This window comes from Protopterus annectens, chromosome 5.part0 (genome assembly GCF_019279795.1).
Source record: "Protopterus annectens isolate FY-2018-M chromosome 5.part0, PAN1.0, whole genome shotgun sequence".
NCBI classification, from domain to species: domain Eukaryota; kingdom Metazoa; phylum Chordata; order Ceratodontiformes; family Protopteridae; genus Protopterus; species Protopterus annectens.
In genome coordinates, this window is record NC_056735.1 from 682527412 (window position 1) to 682550250 (window position 22839).

The 22839-nt window shown below is 41.3% G+C and overlaps 1 protein-coding gene and 1 long non-coding RNA gene across 2 annotated transcripts in view; one reads left to right on the forward strand and one right to left on the reverse strand.

Annotated features, from left to right (window-relative positions):
- Positions 1 to 22839, reverse strand: part of OFD1 (OFD1 centriole and centriolar satellite protein) — a 1865993-nt gene that overhangs the window by 86978 nt on the left and 1756176 nt on the right. Inside the window, exon 24 of the mRNA XM_044072530.1 lies at positions 12490 to 12557. Coding sequence (XP_043928465.1) covers positions 12490 to 12557 — 68 coding nt within the window. The remainder of the gene's footprint in view (positions 1 to 12489; positions 12558 to 22839) is intronic.
- The window catches only part of LOC122802759, a 6562-nt gene continuing 3064 nt past the window's right edge, over positions 19342 to 22839 (forward strand). The window contains exons 1-2 of the long non-coding RNA XR_006364975.1: positions 19342 to 19355; positions 20020 to 20021. This is a non-coding gene — a long non-coding RNA (uncharacterized LOC122802759). The remainder of the gene's footprint in view (positions 19356 to 20019; positions 20022 to 22839) is intronic.

Below are 22839 nucleotides of genomic sequence, written 5' to 3' on the forward strand. Positions count from 1 at the left end.
TAATGTACAGGATATGTATACATGTAGACATGACACAGTGCAACTAATAATACAACCGGCAAAAAAAATGGTGGCTCTTTAAGTTGATTAAGAGATGGAAAGAAAGAAAACTTGCGGCAACAGCTGAAAAAAAAAATATCATCACATTTTTTTCATGTGTGTTGATCACATTCAACTGTGCCCTCTTTAAAGGTATCAAGTGTATCATACATCACTGGAAGGAATGAGTTACAGAGGAAAATATTTGCTTATGGAGAGATGCCCCATAGGATTGCTCTCCTACATGCAGTAATGTTACAGAAGCACTGAGCCTCAGGGTTCAGTCCTGGGACCGCTCTTGTTTGGCATCTACTTCTCTGGAGTACAGGCCAACACTAAGGGACTCTGGCTAACAAAGTTCGCAGATGACTGCAAAATGGGAGCCATTACTGAATCCCCAAATGATGTGGATACTCCACAAAAGGGCCTTACAGAAACAGATGCTTGGTGCCAGAGCCATTGGCTCAATCTCAAGGCCAAGAAATGTATAGTTATCCCCTTTGGGAAAAAACATGTACTCGTGAATTACCATATAGGTGGCAGTACACTAAACACCGAAAGTGTGATAAGAGACTTAGGGACACAGGTGGGCAGTGGTCTCACCTTCGATAACCACATCACCACAACAGTCAGGAAATCCTTCTATGTGGCACACCTCATCACTAAGGGCTTTAGACCCAGAAAAAAGGAGGTCATTGTCCCACTGTACTCATCCCTCATTAGACCCATTATAGAATACAACGCCCCGTTTGGTATGTACCTATCAAGACATCTGCAACAACTGGAAAGGCCGCAGAAATACCTCACTAAAAGAATCACAGGCCTAAAGCAGATGCCCTACGCTGACCACCTTAAAAAACTCCAGCTATACTCTGTCGCATATCATCTACTCAGAGGCGATCTCTGCTTAACATACAAGGCCATGTCAAACCCAGAGCTATTGGACATGCTACACTTAAAGAAATCCCAATCCCTCAGAGCCACACGCTCCAGGGATCTAAACTTTGTCATCACAATAAACAAAACATGCTGGAGGGATAGGTTCCTGACCCCAGAGACTCCCCAGACTCTGGAATAGATTGCCCATACATGTCAGGCAGAGTGCCTCTTTGGCCCTCTTCAAAAGGAACCTTGACGATTGGATGGGAGAAAGGAAATTCACCCTGGGGATCACGTCAGTCGCCCTGCTAGACAGGGGTCCACGAAAGTAAATATTGTGGGAAGAAATAGCCAGGGAAATGTTATGGCTACGCTTGTATAGGCCCTAGGTCTGATAGCCTAGTACCAACCTATGAATCTATGAGCCAGTCTGTACAGACTTTAACTCTGTGACACAAATTGTATAAACTTTAAATATCTGTCGGGCTGCTACAGCACAGAAATCGTTTTTGTAGTTCTGAATATGGGGTGGCATCAACTTTTCTGCATGCTTAGTATCATCACAACAAAATGACAGACAAGCAGAAAGCTGCATGGCTGAGTACTGTTTTGTGAATTTAAGTTGATAACTCTTTAATTTTTATTTTGTCTAGACAGGACTGACAATCAAACAGTGCAGCAATTCAACTAGCCATTAATTATGAAACAGTAAAAAAATGATAAAATGACTGAATTAAAAAGTACTTTTATCACATAGTGCTGGATAAAAAAAGTGGGTTAGCCCTCAAGAAAAATATATCACTATGAATCTATTCCACTGGTCCACCTGATCATCAATACTTCCTTCCTGCAGCTCAAATGTTCTGTTCACCCCACCTGGCTGAAGAGCACTTTGACTAGTTCCTTCCCCTAAAGGTGAGGGTCATAACAGCTGGGAGTGATGACATCATACATGTTGGGACTTTTTTTCCCTCTCAGTATGGCCCTAACATCTCTGCACTTGCTTGAAGAATCTAAGGGGTTAGCAAGTGATGGACTGCCTTCAATGTGTGTACACACCTCTGCATGTAGATACTTTATGGCCCTGCCCCACCCCCTTGCAGATTCTACCATGGAAAGTGTGTCCAGGAATGTTCTCTTGTTCCCCCCCACTGAAGATGCCAGGCAAAACTGTATCAGCTGCAACATTCATCTCCTCCACCTTAGCCAACTCCAACGAGTGCCTAAACGACTAGCTGTACTTGGATCTCCTGAGGACTTTATCTCTCAGCAGGAGAGGAGAGGACCTAGCTAAGATTTCACTTTAGTCTTGAAGCAGATTCCTTACACCTTGAATTATCATGATAAGAACTCATACTATCTTGGCAAACTTTTCTTTTAAGACAAGCAGCTACTAGGACCAACTTGCAACAGCAATAATGCATGTGTCAGACATAAAATGGCTACTATTATGGCTTCCCTACAGTTTTGTCTGCAGATCTAAAACAAGGTACTAAGGCATGTATTACAAGAAAAATGCTAAGTTGAGGCCAAATTAGATTATAATTGTGGGAAATAACTAGATGTGTTCATAAAAACTACTACAAAGGAGAAAATCTCAAGTGAATGGAGGGAAGGCTGCTACCTGCTGCAAGACAGTAAGTCTTGGAGGAGCCATCATTGTGGTCAGCACCTCATTTAAATGTAATATTTTACTCTAAATGGTTTTGCACCACAATCTCTAACTACTGGATACAGAACTATGTCTAGACATGAGACAGAAACCCTACAATGCCAAGACACAAGGAATTAGCATAATGATGTCTTGCAACACTATCATACTGAAAGAGGCTCTACAAATGGAAGGTGGATGTAATATCTAATATATAGCACTCAGTAAAAGTGTGAACCATTGAACAAACAGTGGCTGCATAGATGTAATATACTGGTATGCCATGAAAGCTGCATCTGTTGTGACTGTCTTACTAGAATGACCCTATGATGGAAGTCACCTAGTTCTGCCATATTTAATTTAACAAGCTAACAAGGCCTAGGGGGTTCTGCTGTTGTTCATATGACTAGCCTGCAATAAGAACACTTCTGTGGATATGTTTTAAAACAAAGGGAATATCTCTATACTACAAAAGTAAAAATTATATTACATTTGTTTATTGTAATATTCTGTCATAAGTATTTTACTCTAAGTGCATTATTTTGTCTGTAACTAAAATACTTTTGTTCAGCCAGCTATTAAACCTTAGTAAGGTTGCCACCTTTTAATAAGGCCAAAGTGGGACATGGGGGTAGGACCAGTAGGATATGGGGTGTGGCCAAATCACACTGACCACACCTCCAACATGACATCACCAGAGGTGTTGAAGGAGATGCAGTTATGGGTACAGCAGTGTGAAGTTATTACAGCATACTGAAACCTCACAAACCAGTTAAATGAAACAAGTGAAGCATTACTGCAAAAACACATTACTCAGTTGTAACAGTAAGTAAACCTTTAAAGAAAAAAAAACACACTACTCATATTAAACAGACACTTATGTTTATTTAAAAAAAGTAAAAAAATCTACAACATCTACATACTACATACAAGCTAAACATGTATACGTAAGACTTTTTATTGCAAATTAAGCTAAAGCAAAAAACACAAAACTACATACTGCACACTGCAAGATAAGTAGACTAAATCACTTTTTTTTTTAATGTGTACTTTGCATTTGATTTTATGGCCTGAAGAAGGGCCTGGTTTGATACAATATTTGAATAAAAGTCAATACATTTCATCCAGTAGTTTATAGTCATCATTAGCTCAGCTTTTAACAAGTCCACACTGCATTGGTTTCGCACATCTGTCCATTACTTTTCACTAAAGAAAAAACTTGCTCTGCAAATGCATTTGATGTTGTTATAGATAATACCCTAGCAATTACCACATATAGTGCAGTCAGCTCAGGCCCTTCTCTGAAAAGCTTCAGTCACTTTTCTTCTGGAGACAAGCTTTTGTTGGAAAAAGGGCTTAATTGCTAAATAGTCCCAATGGTCTTCATCTACATCCGACAGACTCAGGGCAGTGGTCACACTGAGTAACTCACTAAAAAGCAAAGGGCTCAGTTAAAGATAATTTAGACAGTGTAAACAAGTAGTTCTCAGTATAATCAAACCACTGTCCTAAGTACTTGACTGCTGTCTCCAAGAACATGAAGTCTCTTTTAATTTGTCAAAAGAAGTGCTGTCTAATGTGTTCATAAGTGCCCCAAGTTTCCCTCCAAAGAAAGCATCTTTAGCTCTTGCCTGCAGTTTTTCCTTGAGAGAGACCATTACCGAAAATGTTTCCTTGGCAGTAAGTGCTGTTTTTTCTAAAGTACTTATATCTTCATTGAAATCCAAAAGAACAACACTGAGAAAGTGCAAATAGTACTGGGGTAGTGTAGGCAATGCATTCTCGCCATGCTCATTAGCTGAAAAGTACTGCCATATCTGCCATGGAGCACTGGGAGATTTTTCACTATTCTTTAAATGGCTGGCAGTAGTGACAGCCACCTTGTTGGCACAGGTCTTAAGAGACTCAAATTCCAAGCCACAAAACTGAAACAAAAGTCTCTGGTACTTGGGGCAGAACCTGAGAAATGGCTGAAAAGTTTCATCACAAATACTTCCACATCATAAGGTAGTTGTGTTGCAGCTGAATGATGTGGGCAACACAGTTAGCCTTCTGGAGTGATGGACACTTTTCTTTTAATCTGCTATACACACCAAATTTCTTCCCATGGTTCACACTGGCATTATCAGCCCCATATGCTGAAATGCTGTTCCAGGGTAAGGACTGCTTTTCCATAATGTTCGAAATCTGCTGTGATATAGCCTGGGTAGCTTCATCAGGGTCTTCATAGAAGTCCAAAAGGCCATTCACCATCCCTCCTTCTTTAGAAAAACACCTCACAACCAGTAGAAATAATTTCATGATTCCCTTGTTAGAAGCATCATATGATAATGCAAATGAAGTGCCTGGTTTCTGAAGGTCATGCTGGAGGCATTCAAATGAGTGCAGACTCAAAACATATTCAACAATGGCTTCAGCCTTGGTTCTTCTGCAAGATATTTCTTTGCAATGTCTGAGTCACTGTACAACTGGATGGCCAACTTTACTGCACAGCCCAAACTGTTATAGGAAATACTGTGCTTAACAGCATGGAAAACCTCAGAGGCTTCTGCAGCAGTGATCCTAAGTTCTGGTCCCTCAAGGTTTGTGTTCCTTGCCCACTTTGTCATCAGATGACTGAATTTTGCTTGAAGAATAGCAGTCTTATGTTGTTCAGTTGTCTCATGTTGTGCGACATCGTTTATTCCATCATGGGTCACTAGGAATTCATTTTTGCAGTACCTGCAGAATGCTTTTGCATCACTGAATTTCTCAATCCAGTCGAATTCCATTTTCCAAACATCCTGCCACTTGCACATTCTCTTGTTGGTGGTTAACTATGATAAAGCCGGTGCTCTCTTCATTCTTGAATCTGTTCTTACCTGATATGTAACATATTACTAAAACTGTGTTAGTAGGGTGCAGTAACATACTGCCACACAAATGAACTGACTAGAAACATTGGCATATGAAAGAACTGGCTAGAAAGTCTGGCATGCAAAAGAATTGGTTTGAAAAACACTGGCACCTGATAATGATCATGAAAACATTGGCATATGAAACATAAAGTAGTTTCAAAAGTTGTTCTTTGATACAGATTCACTGAAGACCTGAGGAAGAACTGGCCTTAGTGCCAGACTATTGTCACTGTTATATGACGACCCAATGACCCCATGTACAAAAATGAGGAAAAGGGGTTGTAGATGGATGGATAGAAACACTGGCATGCAAAAAAAATGGCTACAAACACTGGCATTTGAAAGAACTGGCTACAAACACTAGCATCTGAAAACTGTCATAAAAACATTGGCATATGAAAGACCTGAGGAATGGAGCAGAAGGGAATTAACATTACAAACCATTTAAAAAGGTAAAATAGCAAATGACGTAATGTAGGGGGCATTTTGGCCATTGAAAACGTGACATTAACACAGCTTGTAGAAAAGCAAACGCATTACATTTACCACCGAACATGCCCCCCTCCAGAAAATAAAGGTATACACATTTTCACTTTACTTAAAAGCCACTCTAAAATGAATTAGAATGCACAACGGATACCATAGACCCCATTTACCATTTATTGAACACAGCAATTAAGAGAAAAGAAAAAAATGTATAGCACTAATTTACACAGCACAATGATGCAATAAAGAACAGGCCCAACAGGAGCACTGGCCGCAATCACATTATAATGAAAGTAGTACATTGTAAACTTATTGAAGACATCACTAAAAACAAAATACAAACTTTGCTACTTATGAAAGCAAAGTATCCTGAAACAATGATGGCATGTTTAGCACAATTTCAAAAGCAATGCGTTAACTGCGTTAACTTCTGAACATGCATCCACTCACCCAAAAATAAATAAATAAACTTAAGTATACTTAACATTTTATCTTTTAAAAGTACTTCTTACGAGAACAGCTAAAATAAACTACAATGCACAGCAGACCCCATGGACACCTTTTACCCTGAAACATAGCAATTAAGAGAAATAAAAATAAACCTACAACAGTAATTTACCCAACATAACAATGCAATAAACAAGCTCAAGTAAAAGCAGCACACCCATATTCACATTATAAGCAAAACAGTACATTTTAACCTTATTAAAGGCAGCATAAAAAATAAAATACCCACATTTCCAATTATTGAAACAGCTATGGCAAGTTGGCACAATGTACTTACTAGAATAATAAATGAAAAACACACACACACACACACACACACACACACACACACACACACACACACACACACACACACACACACACACTTGCAAGAACTAACACTAGATAAAAATACCCAAAGCAGTATATCTTAACTTTTTGAAGACAGTATTAAATTGCAAGCATTTCCACAGGAAAAAGTGCAGACTATCCTCGAAGATTTTCTATCTGTAAACAGAAAGTACTCTGAAAAAGCCAAGACAACAGAAATATATCACACTGCATTTATTTGTGATGATTGCCTCCCACCAGAAAAAAAAACTTCTATACATGCATTTCAGCCTTTAAAAACTAATGCTTCCAAATCATCCCAAAACAACCACAACAATTATAATTACACACACACACACACACACACACACACACACACACACACACACAGACTTTTTATACTTTTAAAAACTACTACTTGGAAATCTCAAAATAACCACTGCACATATTTAAATACTGCTAAACATTAAAAACTTAAATTTAAATAAAGCATAATATTCCCATTTTAAACAACTAGAGCCACAAAATACTACTGTACTTACTACCATCACAGTCTATGCTGGCTAGCTGGCTTACTGGCTTCTGGAATGGCTGGCTGGATGACTGGCTTCCTGCCTACTGAAGTGGCTGGATGGCTGGCTGACTAGCAGGCTTCTTGCTTGCTGGAGTGGCTGGCTGGCTGGCTAGCAAGCTTCCTGACTGATTCAGTGGCTGACTGGCTTGCAGGCTTCCTGCCTGCTTCAGTGTGGCTGGCTGGCTGGCTAGCAGGCTTCCTGCCTGCTTCAGTGGCTGGCTGGCTGGGTAGCAGGCTTCCACCTGCTTCAGTGGCTGGCTGGCTGGCTGGCTTCTGAAACAGAAAATCTCAGTCTTATAATATCAGCGGCTGTAGAAGCGCTAATAAAAAACGCTCTACAGCCACGACCTTTGTAAATCTCTTCCTGGTTGAATCCCCACCCCCCTTCAAGAGTTGTAGCCAATTGCTGCACGATTTACAACACCTGGACCTAACGGAATAACTATGCCTGCAGGTCCGGGTTGGTGATGTAACTGAATTGCCATGGAAAAAACTGAAGTATTTTCGGCTTTTCCATGGCAATTAGGCGTGATTAAAAAATGGGACTTTTAAAGTCCCACTGCTTCACAGTACAGGCAATGGGATGAGATAGCTCAATCAGTGAGTGTCCTGCTGACAACGGGATGGGTGGTAACCGTAAAGCTTAGCTGCTGTATACTTCCTTGGTGAGAGAAAAGTTTTTGTAGACTACATTAGTGACTGATTTCATCTCCAGCTTGTTACAGTACTGTTGTTTTTTCTGTGAGTGTATTACTTTGTTCTTTAAACATCAGTTTGCTCAGCAAGTTATTAAGCCTTTACTATAGTTCATTGCCTTAGTAGGAGCAAGAAACTGTGGAAGCTAGAAGCTTTCTGGTGTCTGATTTCACCTGGTTTGTTACATTTCTATTTGCTGACTGGACTGTTTTCTCCTTCCCATTTGTTTCTCACTTCTGTTTACCACAAGGCCTAGGGTTTGCTCTTGTCCAAGTGAATATCTTGGAATGAGACTACTTCTATGGACACATTTCTTAGCAAAAGAAGTATCTCTCTACAACAGGAAATTAAGATATATATATATATATATATATATATATATATGTATATATTGCACTTCTTATTCTAATTTTCTGTCAGAACTGTTTTTAAGCATTTTGCAGTAAGTGCATTATTTTGTTTTCAACTAAAACACTTTTCTGCAGCCTGTTATTAGACCTCAGCTCTAGTATGCTGCCTTGGTGAGAGAGAGGTTTTGTGGGCTACAACAAGGTTTTAGAGCTTGATTCCATCTCTGGTTTGTTATAGTTCTGTTGTTTTTTACCGCGCCTTCCCTCTCTTATCCTGTTGTGACTTTAAATGCTAGTGTCTCTATTGCTTTCCGCACTGATGGAAATTTGATTACCAAAGTCCCTCCCTCTCTTCTTTCATTGCTCTTGTTAGTAAGTGCAAAAGCATTAGTTCTCAGATTTATTCAAATACTTTTAAATCCTGTTGTTTTACATAGATCCTTAATACTTCGTGCCTACCCTGCCAACCACTGTTGCTTTTGGGATGACTGCCTTTACTATAAACTGACAATGGAAACACCTCCCAGTCCCAGTCTAATCTCATCTGCTTATACTAGTGGGCAGTAGTCGATCAAACTGGGAAGCTCCTCCCCCTTAGCCTTCTAAAGTTCAGGTTACCCTTCTTCTCGTCTTCCTGCCTGCTTAGCGGATACTGCAAGAAGGTTTAACTCTTTTTTTCCATATTCCTTTTAAAATCTGCTCATCCTAGTCTCCTAGTACGCAGATCATTCCTACAAATTCACATCATTAGCACTCATAAGTACCTTTTTGCTTCAGGTGCTAAATATCATGAAGTAAAGTTTACCTTACCATCCACTGTCAGCCTGCTAGAAGTGCGAACCTTGAGGAAATGCAAGAACTGCCTCATACTCACTGACAGCTTTTAATACTTCCTATGAATTATCCCATATGTGAGAAGAACAAGTTTCTACTAACCTTGGAGGCCAACCTCTCTTCAAAGATGGCATACTGTAATCAGCCAGCTGTCAGTTTAAATGGAAGGGGTGTGACCCCTATCAGAAAATAATAAATCAAATGCATGTATTGTAAGCTCCCAGGTTTTTTACAAATTCCCTTCTTACAGGAGAAGTAATTTGGGAACTGGCTACACAATTTTTTTACAGTGAATTAAACTTCTCTAGTTCCAAACACAGAAATACTTGAAAGCATACTTTTAAAAAAAATTGCAGCTGTATTTCTTTTGTTCTGGCACAACTGTTTCCACAGTCTGATACCATGCCATGGCAGAAAACTAGGTGAACTTCAAAAGATGAACTCTGGAACTTCTGTGTAACATTCAACATGCAAATCAGTACAACTAGCTCATTAACATTCAAAGGTACATACCCCATAAATAAAAGTATGGCTCTTTTGTACATTAAAGAACAGGACTGCTTCATGAGTATGAGAATAACTGGTCTCACAGAGTTGCCTTTGGAATGGAAGATGCAGTAATTGCAAGGATTGGCTTAATGTGCCAAAGTCCAGCATTAGTTGTCCTTGGTGGTACCTTTCAAAGCCAGAACAAACTTACAGAACAAGTTTTCTACAAACAACCAACAGTTAGGACTGCTGTAATGCTCCATGCAAAGTTTGCAAGTATTGGATGGGTCCTTATGAAAAGCCAAAACTATCTGATGCTTGAGCTACATCTTCAATGTATGTGGAGGTTTTCTGCTTGGTGAAGTGGGATGGACAAAATGAAGGAAGGAAAAGACAGGGGACTCATGTGTATAGCATCTATGGCAAACAATGACCTTCCCTCTTCTGCAGCATCTCTAGAAACTCCCTAAAACACAGCATTGAGAATAGTTTGCTGGAGCTCATCCTTAAAGGAAAGTAGCCTTAGCCATGCACTGACTACATATATGCACTAGCAGCTGCTTCTCTAACCACTCCATCAGAACAGACAAAGGAGAAGTGTACAACATGGAATCCCACTAAAGAGGAAGCATTCAAGACAAATTCCAGAGATTCTTGATATCAGGGAGTCTTTCTAGCTTTTCCATTACCTGTTCCACTGCAGTTCATTAGAGATGGGACTGCTGAGAAAATGGCAATGAATATACTTGTGGGACAAATATTTTGGCTGAAGAGCAAAAAAGTGTTGTGGGCTCTGGGTCCTTTATACAGCTGAAACAAAACAAACACAAATCTGATATGGGATGCTTGAAAGTATGGTATTCCGTTACAGACATAGTTTGAGAATTTACTGAGAGAAAGAAGAGGCGTCACCTGCTAGTTCACAGATGACTTCATAAGTCAGCACATTTTCCAAAAGAAGAGTTATTCTGAATATTGCTTATGGAAGGAGAGGGGTCATTCCTGCCTACCTCATAACTAGGGATCTTGGACCTCTGAGTTCTTGGAAACGTAGACAGTGTACTGGTACAGCAGTGTTAGCGTCGAGGGGAAAGCCCACACCACAGACATGAGCTGAACAGCAATAGCAAGTTTGGAAGGAGGACTGTAACTGGCTTTTAATACAATGGGAACAGTCAACCAGCTGATGGTGACAACGCATGTAAGGGTTTCTCAGAACCCAACACAATACTTGATACCACCTAACACTGTACTCCTTTATCTGCTTGACCATTTTCTCAAGTGTTGAGCAGAAAACAGATTCAATGCAGTATATGCACAACTGAAGGCCATCTACAGTAAGTCCTTGATCCCGAGGAAGTGAATACCCCAGAAATTATGTTAACTGAAAGCTTGTGGACATGTCCCTGACATGTGGTGACAGACTGCATTGGTACTAGTTCACAAGGGGGCATCATATCATACACAAACAATTTTAGACCCATCAGCCTTATCAGTATTCTATGTAAACTCATGGAGAGAGTCATAATGCAGCTTACATAAAATGACAAAGGGAACTTTGTTTGGTTAGATATGGAAGAATATGGGTTTGTTAAGAGAAGACTTTGGCTTTTGAATTTTATGAAGTTTTCGTAAGAGGTTAACAGCAGCACTTGATGAAGAGGCTGACCGTGTATACTGCTTATCTAGACCTTGCTAATACGTTCAGCATTATTCCACATAAATAAATAATTCAGAAAAATATTTAATATCAGTCTATTAAAAATATTTAATGCCAATCTTTACTTAATTCAGTGGGTAACCATGTGTCTATGCAAGACAACAAAACTAGCCAGGGCAGGGAGTTATCCATTTTGCTTTGGCATGGGCTACCAGAGGGGTTCCAAAAGGCTCCTTACTGAAGCCACTTCTTTTTGGAACATTCTTCTTAGATAAAAAAAATGGTAAATTGCCTAATGGATAACCAAGCATGCTGATAACTGCAAACCGGGTAAAAATAAAAGATGACAAAGTTCTACACAACTGTCTGCAAAACAATACACACCTTGTACAGCATCAATGACCTCAACTTTGATGTTAGTAAATGTAATATTATGAGACGTGGGGTGGGGTTTGGTGGAGGGTGAGCCCAACTGGGGTAGAGTGATACAGCCCTGACTGCAACACAACTGTCCCAAGTTCAATAATATCTGCTGAATCTGACTGGACTGAAGGAAGAGTGACAATATTTAACCTGCTTGTCTCTCTACAGAAGGGGCAGAAGCATCTCTGGGGTACACTTACGATAATGATTTCCTGGTGGGGAGTAGAAAACTTACCCAGTGCCTTGTCAGCAAGGAAGGCAGGGTCATTTTGAAGGTTTAGGGCCCTTGCTAGAGCACATACAACACTTCTTCCTTGGGGAACTGCACCCAGCTTGGGCAGAGGCATTAGAATTTATTGTACAAAAAAATGCTACCCATCAAAAATTATTCTGCGTACTATGACTTGTGTACACATCTACAACCTTGTCTAGTATAAGTGCACCTGCTTTGTTCTTGGTGAAAGGTTGCTTTTTTCAAACAATCTTTAAACCAATTTAAAAAATATGCAAAGTTACTATATATCATAAAGATGACATTGTTCTGTTCTGTTACTGAAAGGTTTCCTACAGCAGGAATTTGCATATCCAACCCTGAAGATGCAAACTTCAGGAATAACATTATTTTCTTACATTAAATCAGATGTATTATTCAAACCACTTGTAATGTCAGTTCTAAAAATAAGCATCTTGATTACCTTTCATCTTTTTCATTTGATAGGGTCTGCAGAAATGATAATTCTTTTTCACTTTCCTTTTTTGGACTCTTAAATAAAACAAAATACATATTACTGCTAAAACAGAACAACTTAGAGCTTACCATTTCACATTAATAACATAAATACATGCATATACCATAAATACCAAAGATAAATCAAACATGAAGCAGTTTATTAAATCTGTGAAGGAAAGCAGTTTATAAAATCTGTGAAGGAAAATTCAGTCAATAAACTAACACCCATTTTCAGGCAGTCAGATGAGGAATATCTGATGGCTGAGTAACCAAGGTAACAGAAAGCAGCATGTTCCAGTATTCACGAGAACAGATCATGGGCCTCTTAGTCTCCAAGGCAACAGCAGCGTGCAAGCTATACAGCACTGAGATCATTTTAAAACAACTACTTCTCAATCTTCTGCTTTTAAAATCTTTACACAGATACAGAAAACAGTAAAAGTGTTAATGTAGGGCAGCAATACTACTGTCTTCCAAAAACATTTATTATTTATTTTCTGATTCAATGGCTGAACATCATGTGCATGTATCAGTGAATAACAAAACATGTGCACAGCTTAACTTGTTTTAGCTCTCACTTCATACCCAGAATTATCAACTTGTCTTCCTTTTATTTCATACTGCATAAAAGAGAAAAATCATATTTAGCAGAAACACATCTGTCTTTGGTATGTAGAATTTTATCATTTTTTTTTACTACTGATAAAAGATTTTGACTCAGTTTCTCATCCTCTTTTGTTGCATCCAAATATAGTTTCTGTCCATTTGCAGCTGGTTGGTTTTAACTTTTGTATCACTGAATTCTTCTACTGTATTCACATTTAAAATGCTCTAATCCCATTTCTCATTCCAGACTACATTTCTTCTCTCATCAGTATTTACATATTTATTTTATTTCAGTTTATTAAGTGGGGGTAAATGCACTGTTCCATAACAAACTAATTTCAGACATAGGCCAGGTATGTATTATTGACAGTGTCAGAACAAAAGATCAGTATAAATAAAATGCAAATACAAATTTTAACATATTACAGTATAATATACAGTATAAGTAAACTATAGAATGCATATGTACAAGTCCAATGGAAAAAATAAATGCATTTACTTTCTGTTGACTGGGTTACTCTCAATAGTCATGGCCTACTTTCAGGGGAGACCCAAGCTGATCTCTCATAAAGGACATATTGCCCGGTCACCATCAAAAAAATGTAAAGACAGGATTATATTCATTTGTCTACAGGTTATGTGGAAATGGAAGGTGTTCCGTGATTTTGCATAGTAACCAGTAGACACTGAATGAAACAACAAAGAAAATTAGACTTTGGTTGTGGCAAAAGGATGGGGAAATTAATAAGAAAAAAGTGGAAAAAATCTGAAACACATATAGGTGACTATGTTAGTATGCAAGTCAGTGCTTACTGTGCAACACTGATATATTACATTAATATGTAAATAAGTGATTATTGCGCAACTATTACTTACACACACACACACACACACACACACACACACACACACACACACACACACACACACACACACACATGCTTGTGTGTGTAATTAAAGTACCTCTATCCTTCACTCTTTCTGATTAGTGCTGAAGGATCTTTTACATTCATCTGAGCTACCACACCAAATAAATACATACAGGACTTCAGTTAAATGATTTGTATAAAAAGATGGCACCTAGATTAAAGGAAAATTAATTCAAACACCTGGTAGGGGAAAAAACCCATAGCCTTCTGATCCTGCATCAAACACGAGTGTGCTACATGCTGAACCACTGACACTAATTTGGAGATACATCAAGCCAAAAGGGATGATTAGCAAAACCAAATACAAACAATATTAAAGTACAGTTGTATAAAAATCTTAGCATAACAGTAGATGTCCTTCTCTTCACTGTTGCAGTATTCTTTGCAATAGGGATCCCCTGCCTACAGCAGCCCAATGTCCGGCCAGTATACTAATGCCTTTAGGTTGTAATGGGTACACCGTACATCACATGTATACTCCCCGTGCTTGGCGTAGGGCATAAAGGTGACACCCGGAAGTGCCATCCTCAGAACTGAAAAAGCCCCAGTAGGAACGGCAACCTAAGGCTACCAGTAGGAAACAAGTACATCCATAAGGAAAAAAGGACCAGGGTGAAGAGGGAGGGAGTGAATACTGCAACAGTGAAAAAAGGACATTACTGTTGTGGTAAAATTTTACACAACTGTACTATGTCCTTTCATATCACTGTTGCAGTATTCATTAAAATAGGGAGAGTACAATATTTCAGGAAAAAGACTGTGAGGAGGAAGGACCAGCAGAGCCCTCATGAAAGCCATGACGAATGGCCCTGGTAAAACCAATCTGGCCCTAGGAATCACATCCAACTTGTAGTGCTTGGTAAAGGTATACCAAGAAGACCAGGTAGCTGCCTTAAGAACAGAATTAGTATCCAAACCCTTGAAAAGGCATCAGAAAATGCCCCAGCTCTATTACAATGAGCCTTAATATAAGAAGGAAGGCTATTCTCATGGAAGGAATAGAAGGAGAAATATCTTTAGATATCCAGGAAGAAATTGTTTGCTTGGAAACAGCCAAATCTATAGATCTAGGATGAAAAGAAACAAAAAAAACTGCTCAGATTTATGAAAAGCTTTAGTTTTATCCAAATATTATCTGAGCTCTATGCAAATCCAAGGTGTACAGAACCTTCTCACTAGCAGATTGTGGAGAAAGGAAAATATGGGCAAATGAAGAGACTGATTATCAGACAACTCAGTAACCACCTTGGGAATAAAAGGATTAGTTTAAAGGGACACCCTGTCCTTATGAAAAACTAAGAAAGAAGAAACAGTCATAATGGCTTGAGCTCATAAACTTGTCTAGCAGAGGTATGAACAAAAAGAAGAACAATCTTCCAAGCACAATGCTGTAAGTAAGCTGAAGCAGCAGTCTCGAAAGGAGACTGAATCAATTTTTCCAAACTAAAATTAAAGTCCCAGGAAGGAGAGCGAGGCTTCTTGGGAGGCATAATGTGAAGAATGCCTTTAAGAAACTGTGACCTCAAATCTAGAGATGAAAGGGGAAGTCAAAGGCAGACATGCAGAAATAGTTGACAGTTGGGTCTTAAGAGAAGAATAAGACAAACCAGCATTGAGCAATTCACACAAGTAAGAGGAAACCAAAGGGACATCCACAGTAAGTGGATCAAGGTCACGAGAAAGAAACCAGTCATAAAATGTCTTCCATTTTTCCTGACCTCATGCAGGACCCAAAGCACATCTTCAGAAAAAAGGTGTCCGAAGGGCATCAAAACTCTATTACTCATCATGTCAATTGAAGAGTGGACAGGTGGGGATGGGCGAGAGATCCCTGGTCTTGTGTGAGTAGGTCTACCCTGTGAGGTAACTGGTGATGACTACCCTTGATTAAATGCAGAAGAAGAGGAAACCAATGCATTCTGGACCAAAAGGGAGTCACCAGCAAGATTTTGCAGGTTTACATCCAATTGGTCGCGCAGCCAAAGGTCGATCCGGTGGAATTCCAAACTTAATTGTCGAATCTCGTTCGCGCAAATGTGCAGAATGTCATGCGCAACATCGAATATGAATTTCCTGATCGCACACCCGCCGCAACAAGCGCTACCATGGGTCAAGAGGGGGTATAGTGGCCTGGCCTGCATTCGGTATTCTCGGATTCGATGTCTGTAGCTTCGACATTCCACGGTCCTGGCGTTCTACAGTCGGCATTTTCACGTTTGACCATCAGCTGTATATGCAAATGCATGTACACCGATTTTGCAAGCATCCTGTTTTATCTTGACCAGGACCTTCGATGTGAGAGGAAGGGAGGGCACAGAGAAACATCCCATTCCAGGAAAAAGAGAGGGCATCCACCTTCCAGGCCAGAGTACATGGAACTCTGGTAAAAAAGAGCGGAAGTTGTCTGTTCAAAGGGAAGGTAAATAGATCTACTTGAGGAGTACTCCACTAGTGGACAATGTCCAGAACCACATCCCTGTGAAACATCCACTTGTGGAACTGTGTTATGGACTTGCTCAGAGAATCTGCCACTATGTTCTGATCTGAGGGAATGTAAACTACCTGAAGGATCACCTGATGCTGGATAGTAAGATCCCAAGATCTTATTCCCACTTGCTTGTTGATGTATCACATCACTGTGGTATTGTCTGTGAGAATTTTGAGGGGCCCTGGAAGAAAAGAGTATGAAAAGCCTGAGAAGCCAAAAGAAGGGCTCTCATCTCTTTGACAATAATGTGTTCTTTCTTTTGTTGAAGAGACCAAAGACCCTGCAGTTACAAAGAAGCCCCCATCCCATATCTGAGGCATCTGTGAAGAGTTCCTGAGAGGAGACTGGAGGCTGAAAAGGAAGCTCTGGGTTGAGGGACAACTGATGAATCCACCACTGAAGTGCCTGCTTGAAACATGGAAGAAGAGGGACTAGAAATTCTAAAGAATGAGAATGTTAAAGCCAAACTGACTTTAGAAACCAATGGAGAGTATGCATTTGGAGTTTGGTCAGAGGAATGGTGGATGCCATGTAACCTCTGGCAGTAACTGTAGTCAGAGAAAGAAGGGATTAAAAGAAGACAATCAAAGTTAAAGCCTTGGGAGGAGGAGGCAGGGATACCAGCATTGGAGCAGTTTGGAGCTTCACCCTAGAAAAAGATGATCCTGAGAAGAAGTCAGAAATGATTTTTGGAAATTTACAGTAAACCCATGGATTTGCAGGAGACATATAGCAAAGTGTAGATGCTAAAGTAAAATCACCAGAGAAAAGGTGTGTATGAGCAGGTTGGCCAGGTAAAGAAAGATCTGTAATCCTCTCATTCTGCAGAAGGCAATTATAGTAGTGAGTCATTTGGTGAAGACACTTGGGGCAGTAGAGAGGCCAAAAGGCAAATCAGATAACTAAAAATGCCAGAAAGCAGCAGAGAATCATAAAACCTTCCTGAAAAGGAGATGAATGGCAATATGTAGATAAGCATCCTTGAGATACAAAGAAACTAGAAAAGCTTCAGGATGTAGAACAGGAAACAAGGTTTGAAGAGATAGCAAACAAAAGGAAGGAGGGAACCTTCAAAAAGGTTTTTAGCTGAGAAAGACCCAGAACAGGTCTGCAGGTGCCTACTTTCCTTAGAACCAAGAACATTCTGTAGTAAACCCCCTTCCCCCTCTGAGGAATTGGAACTTCTTGAATTGTTCCCACCCTGAAACACACCTGGAAAAAAGGAGCAGTTGTTCTTGAGGAGGCTAAGGAATGACTACAATGGGGGGGGGGGGATTTTCAAACCATGTAATGGCCTGGTGAATTATGGAAAGCACCCAGGAGTCTTGGATAATCTTTAATTAAGGAGGAAAGGACAGGGAAAGAAGCAGAGAAAGAGGAATGTGACTGAGAACAGCAGGACAGACTGTCATACAGCACCTGGTTTGTCAGCAAAAAAAAGGCTTCTGAGCAGAAGGAGACTGGGTAGCTTTAGCAGGAGGAGCCCCTCTACTACCCTTCTTGCCTTTGGGGGGAGAGCAAGACTGCCTATGAACAAAAGCAGGCTTGTTAGAGTAATTTCTTTGAAATTTGGGAACAGGTGAAACAAAAATGTGTTTCAAATCCTGTAAATCCTTACTCTTTCCTTGCAGGGACTTAATTCAGAAGAAACTGCACCAACACCAAACAAATGTTTATTATCCAGAGAGGTCAGAAGAAAAAAAGAAGTTATGTCTTACCATAACGTTCCATCTGTATTGTTGATCCTCATTCAGTCATTATGTATGGGTATCGGTTCCGACCTCGAACCGAGCCGGCCTTCTTCCAAGCTCGCACCAGCTACAAACTCTCGAGCTAAAACTCTTACCCAGAATTCCCCTCTCCCTGTTACTTCAAATTGAGTTTGCAAGTCAAAAGAAGGTAGAGGATACCTCTGGTCAAACGACCTAAAAGAACCAGATGGTGAGATCCACTAGAAGCCACAAGAGGGGGAAGGAGGGAGGGTCGTAATGGCTGAACAAGGATCAACAATACAGATGGAATGTTATGGTAAGACATAACTTCTTTATCTGATATTGTTAATCCTTGTTCATTCCTAACGTATGGGACAGAGTCCCCAGCTACCTTTATTCCTGGGAGGATCTCATGAAAGGACATTCCTGAGCACCACAGAACCAAATGATGCTCTTCCCCTGGAGGCCAAATCCAATTTGTAATGATTTATGAAGGTATGAGGCATATCCCAGGTTGCAGCTGCACAGATGTCATGTAAAGAAGCTCTGTCATGGAAGGCAGCAGAAGCTGCCACCGACCTTGTTGGATGAGCCTTGATGGTAGTCGGCAAAGAAATATTACGTTGTGTATAAGTGAAGGTTACAAGGTCTTTCAACCATCTAGCCAATGTGACCTTAGCAACAGCACATCCTAATCTAGGTCCAGAATAGGCCAAAAATAACTGGTCTGATTTACGAGAGGCCTTAATCCTATTGAAGTAGAAGCAAATTTGTCTGTGAATATCTAGGGTATGTAGGCAATACTCTCCTCTGTTTGAATGATTGGGGAAGAAAACTGGCAATTCAATGGTTTGATTAATGGACATTTCAGAGATCACTTTTGGTAGAAAGGAAGGATTAGTTCTCTAAGACACTCTATCTCTATGAAAAATCAAGTATGGACTCTTGATGCATAAGGCTTGAAGCTCAGAGATACGTCTGGCAGAAGTAATGGTGACCAAAAACAAGGTTTTCCATGACAAATATTTGAGGTCACATGAAGAAGCTGGTTTGAAAGGTGACAGTGTCAGAGCTTGTAGAACTAATGACAGGTCCCGTGGTTGAATAGGTTCTCTAAAAGGGGGCTTCAGATGATTCACACTTTTTATGAAGGTCTTGCATAATTTGTGTGACATAAGAGAGGAGTCTTGGACACCCTCATGGAAATTAGATTTTGCAGCCAAATGAACTCTTAATAGCAGAGGCCAATAGACCCGATTGGAATAGATTGGTTAGATACTCTAGTACTATCGAAACTAGTGCTGAAAAAGGATCTACTTGCTTTTCTTTCAGCCAACAGGTAAATCTTTTCCACTTGCTTAGATAAGTAATTCTAGTGGAAGACTTATGAGATGCAATAAGAATGTCCCGTACTGGTAAAGAAAGATCGTTCTGCCTGGCAATCAAGGGAATTGGAGGAGCCAAGTTGTGAGCTTCAGGCTGTCCAAGTTGGGATGAATCAGATTCTGCGGATGGGAGATCAACCCCGGGGTTGGATGGAGTATCCATGGTTGATCTAGCAGGTGAGGCCAAGGAAGGGGAACCAAATCTGATGAAACCAATATGGTGCTATGAGGATCATCTTGCTCTTCAACCGACAGGCTTTCTTCAGAAACTGGGGAATGAAGGGAAGAGGTGGAAAAGCATAAAGAAGACCCAAGGGCCAATTGTGGACTAGAGTGTCCCTGGGTGACTGTCCCGGAGGGGGAATCAGGGTGAAGTAGTTGCTGCATTTGTAGTTGTTTGGGGATGCAAACAGGTTGCAGCAAGGACGGCCCCAGTGGTGGAAGATCACCGCCGCTATCAAGGGATTTAAGGACCACTCATGAGGTTGCAGAATGCACCTGCTGAGTCTGTCTGCTATCACTTTGGAACTCCCGGGAATGTGCATTGCTAGAAGAAAACGGTTGGTAGCCATCGCCCATTGCCATATCCTCATGGCCTCTGGACAAAGGGGGTAAAATTTGGTTCCGCGCTGTTTGTTGATGGGCCAGACCAGCGCCATGTTGTCTGATTGTATCGAAATAGTCCCAGACGGCAGCAGGGGATGGAATGCCTGCAACACCAGAAGCACCGCCCTCAGCTCCAGAACATTTATATGTAGTTCGGCCTCCAATTCGGACCAAGTGCCTTGGACTGTTTGACCCTGACATAGTCCCCCCACCCCATCAGGGAGGTGTCCGTGGTCACTGCAGCCTTGGGCTGCTGGGAGGTGAAGGGGCAAGACCATTGTGATGGGTTGTGGGTCATCCACCAATTTAAATCCTGTTTGCACCTGTGAGTTACTTGAATCTTGGCTGAAAGAGGATGCTGAAAAGGATACCATTGGGTAAGCAGTAGCCATTGTAGAAGCCTCATGTGAAACCTGGCCAGGGGGACAATGGTGATGGAGGCTGCCATGGAACCCAACAGCTGTAGGACAGAGTGAGCTGTGGATTTCTCCCTTGAAAGGATTGGGATCAGTTGTTGCTTTATCCTTAGAATTCTGTGCTCTGGAATGGATGCTCTGCAATTCTTTGTATCCAATATGACCCCTATGAATTCTGTGGATTGAGATGGGGGGAGATTGGATTTTTGCCAGTTTATGGTTATGCCTAGCCTTTTTGAAACGAGGAGAGAGTATGCCAGGGCTTCTTCCAATAAATGTCTGGTGGGGGCGGAGATGAGACAGTCGTCTAGGTATGGAAACACCTGGAATCCTTGTAGTCGCAAGTGAGCTGTGACGACTGCCATGCACTTTGTTAACACTCTGGGGGCTGTAGAGAGTCCAATGGGCAGTACTCTGAACTGGTAGTGACTGGCTCCTGCACGGAAGCGCAGAAATCTTCTTGATGGCCTGTCCACTTTTATGTGGTAGTACGCATCTTGAAGATCTATCGAGCACATCCAATCATCTTTTTCCAAAAGCGTGAGGATAGACTGTATTGTGACCATCCAGAATGTTTGTACTCTTACAAACTTGTTCAATACACTGAGATCCAAAATTGGTCTTCAGTCCCCGGTTTTCTTTGGCACCAAAAATAGTCTTGAGTAGAATCCGGATCCTATCTGGTCTGGAGGGACTATTTGGATGACTTTCTTTCTTAGCAGCTTTGCTATTTCTAGTGCTGCTTCTTCCCTTTGACTGGGTGGAACGTCGGGTAAGTTTGTTGGGGGGGCAGGACAAAGATCGAAGGGGATATGGTAACCTCTGGTTATTATCCTTTGTACCCAAGAGTCGGTGGTGATGGTTAGCCAGGCAGAAGGGTACAAGGAGAAATGACCCCCAACCACCTCCAGAAGAAAGGAGTTGGGCCGCTCTTCAGGAGCACTGATAGGATTGACCAGGAAAAGAGTCCCTGGAACCCTGGTTACGCGGACCCTCTCTGTCCCGAAAAGGGCATCTTCCCTGTGTGTTTCCCCCTCGGCCTCTAGGGGAGAACTCGGCCTGTGTGTCATGGAATGAACCCTAAGACTTTTTGTATCATATTTTCCCACTCTTCTGGTTTTTGGAGAAAGCACGTTGAGTGGAAGAATAACGGACACCTACGGCAGAAAGGGCCTTACCATCCTGTTCACATCTGGCCAGTGTGCTTTAAACTTTGGGTCCAAACAATAAAGAGGCTTCAATGGGAGCATTGAGAAAGGAAGCCTTGAAGGGTTCCGTGAAATTACAAAAGCGCATACAGGCGTGCCGTCTCAAAACAACGCCTGAACTCGCCGCTCTAGCTGCTCCTTCTGATGCGTGAGATATCAGGCGCATGGAGGAGTTTGATATCGATTCAATGGTAGCCAGCTGAGAGGCCACTTTGTCATGGAACTCATCAGACACGGCATTAACCAAAGTTTCAGAGTGCTCAGATACTAAATCCTTTTGTAGCCTGGCGAAGTATGCCATAGAATTCAGGGACCCAATTGCAAAGGTTGATGATGCAAAAGTACGCTTCCCTATTCTGTCCAGAGCCTGTGACTCTTTGTTGGGTGGATGGACAGTCTGGCTTTCTTCTTCCGCCAGGTCCTTCTTGGTTGCGGCCGCCACCACCAGAGCATCTACAGGAAGACCTTTGGAACAATGGGGGTCAGTAGCAGGAGGGGACAAAATTTTATCTGGCCTCAGGGGAATGGCCTCAATGGTGTCAGGAGCCTTCCACACACGCTGCATGACGAGCCGGACCAGTTTGTCGGCAGGTGGAGTACCCAGGAGGTAGGGGGGCTGGGGCGTGAAAGGCCTGCAGGAACACAGACTCTTCAGAGGTCGGGTTAGAGGGCTGCCAGTCACCTCTCTGTTTATGGATTTTGAGGATATCACCAAAGGATACCTCAGAGGGTGAGCGAGGCGATCCTTCCCCATCATCAAAGTCTGTGTCTTCAGTAAGGGACTCCTCTGTGGAGTCCATGTGATTCCTCTTGCACAAGCTTTTGCGATGAACTTCCCCAGAGGGAGAAGCTGGGGAAGACAGCGCAAAAGGGGTTTCCTGTGGGAGTACATCCTGAGGCCCTTGCACCTGGTGTCTGCTAGGAGAGACTTGTTTACATAGCGGTCCAGAGGAGGGCGGGGAGAT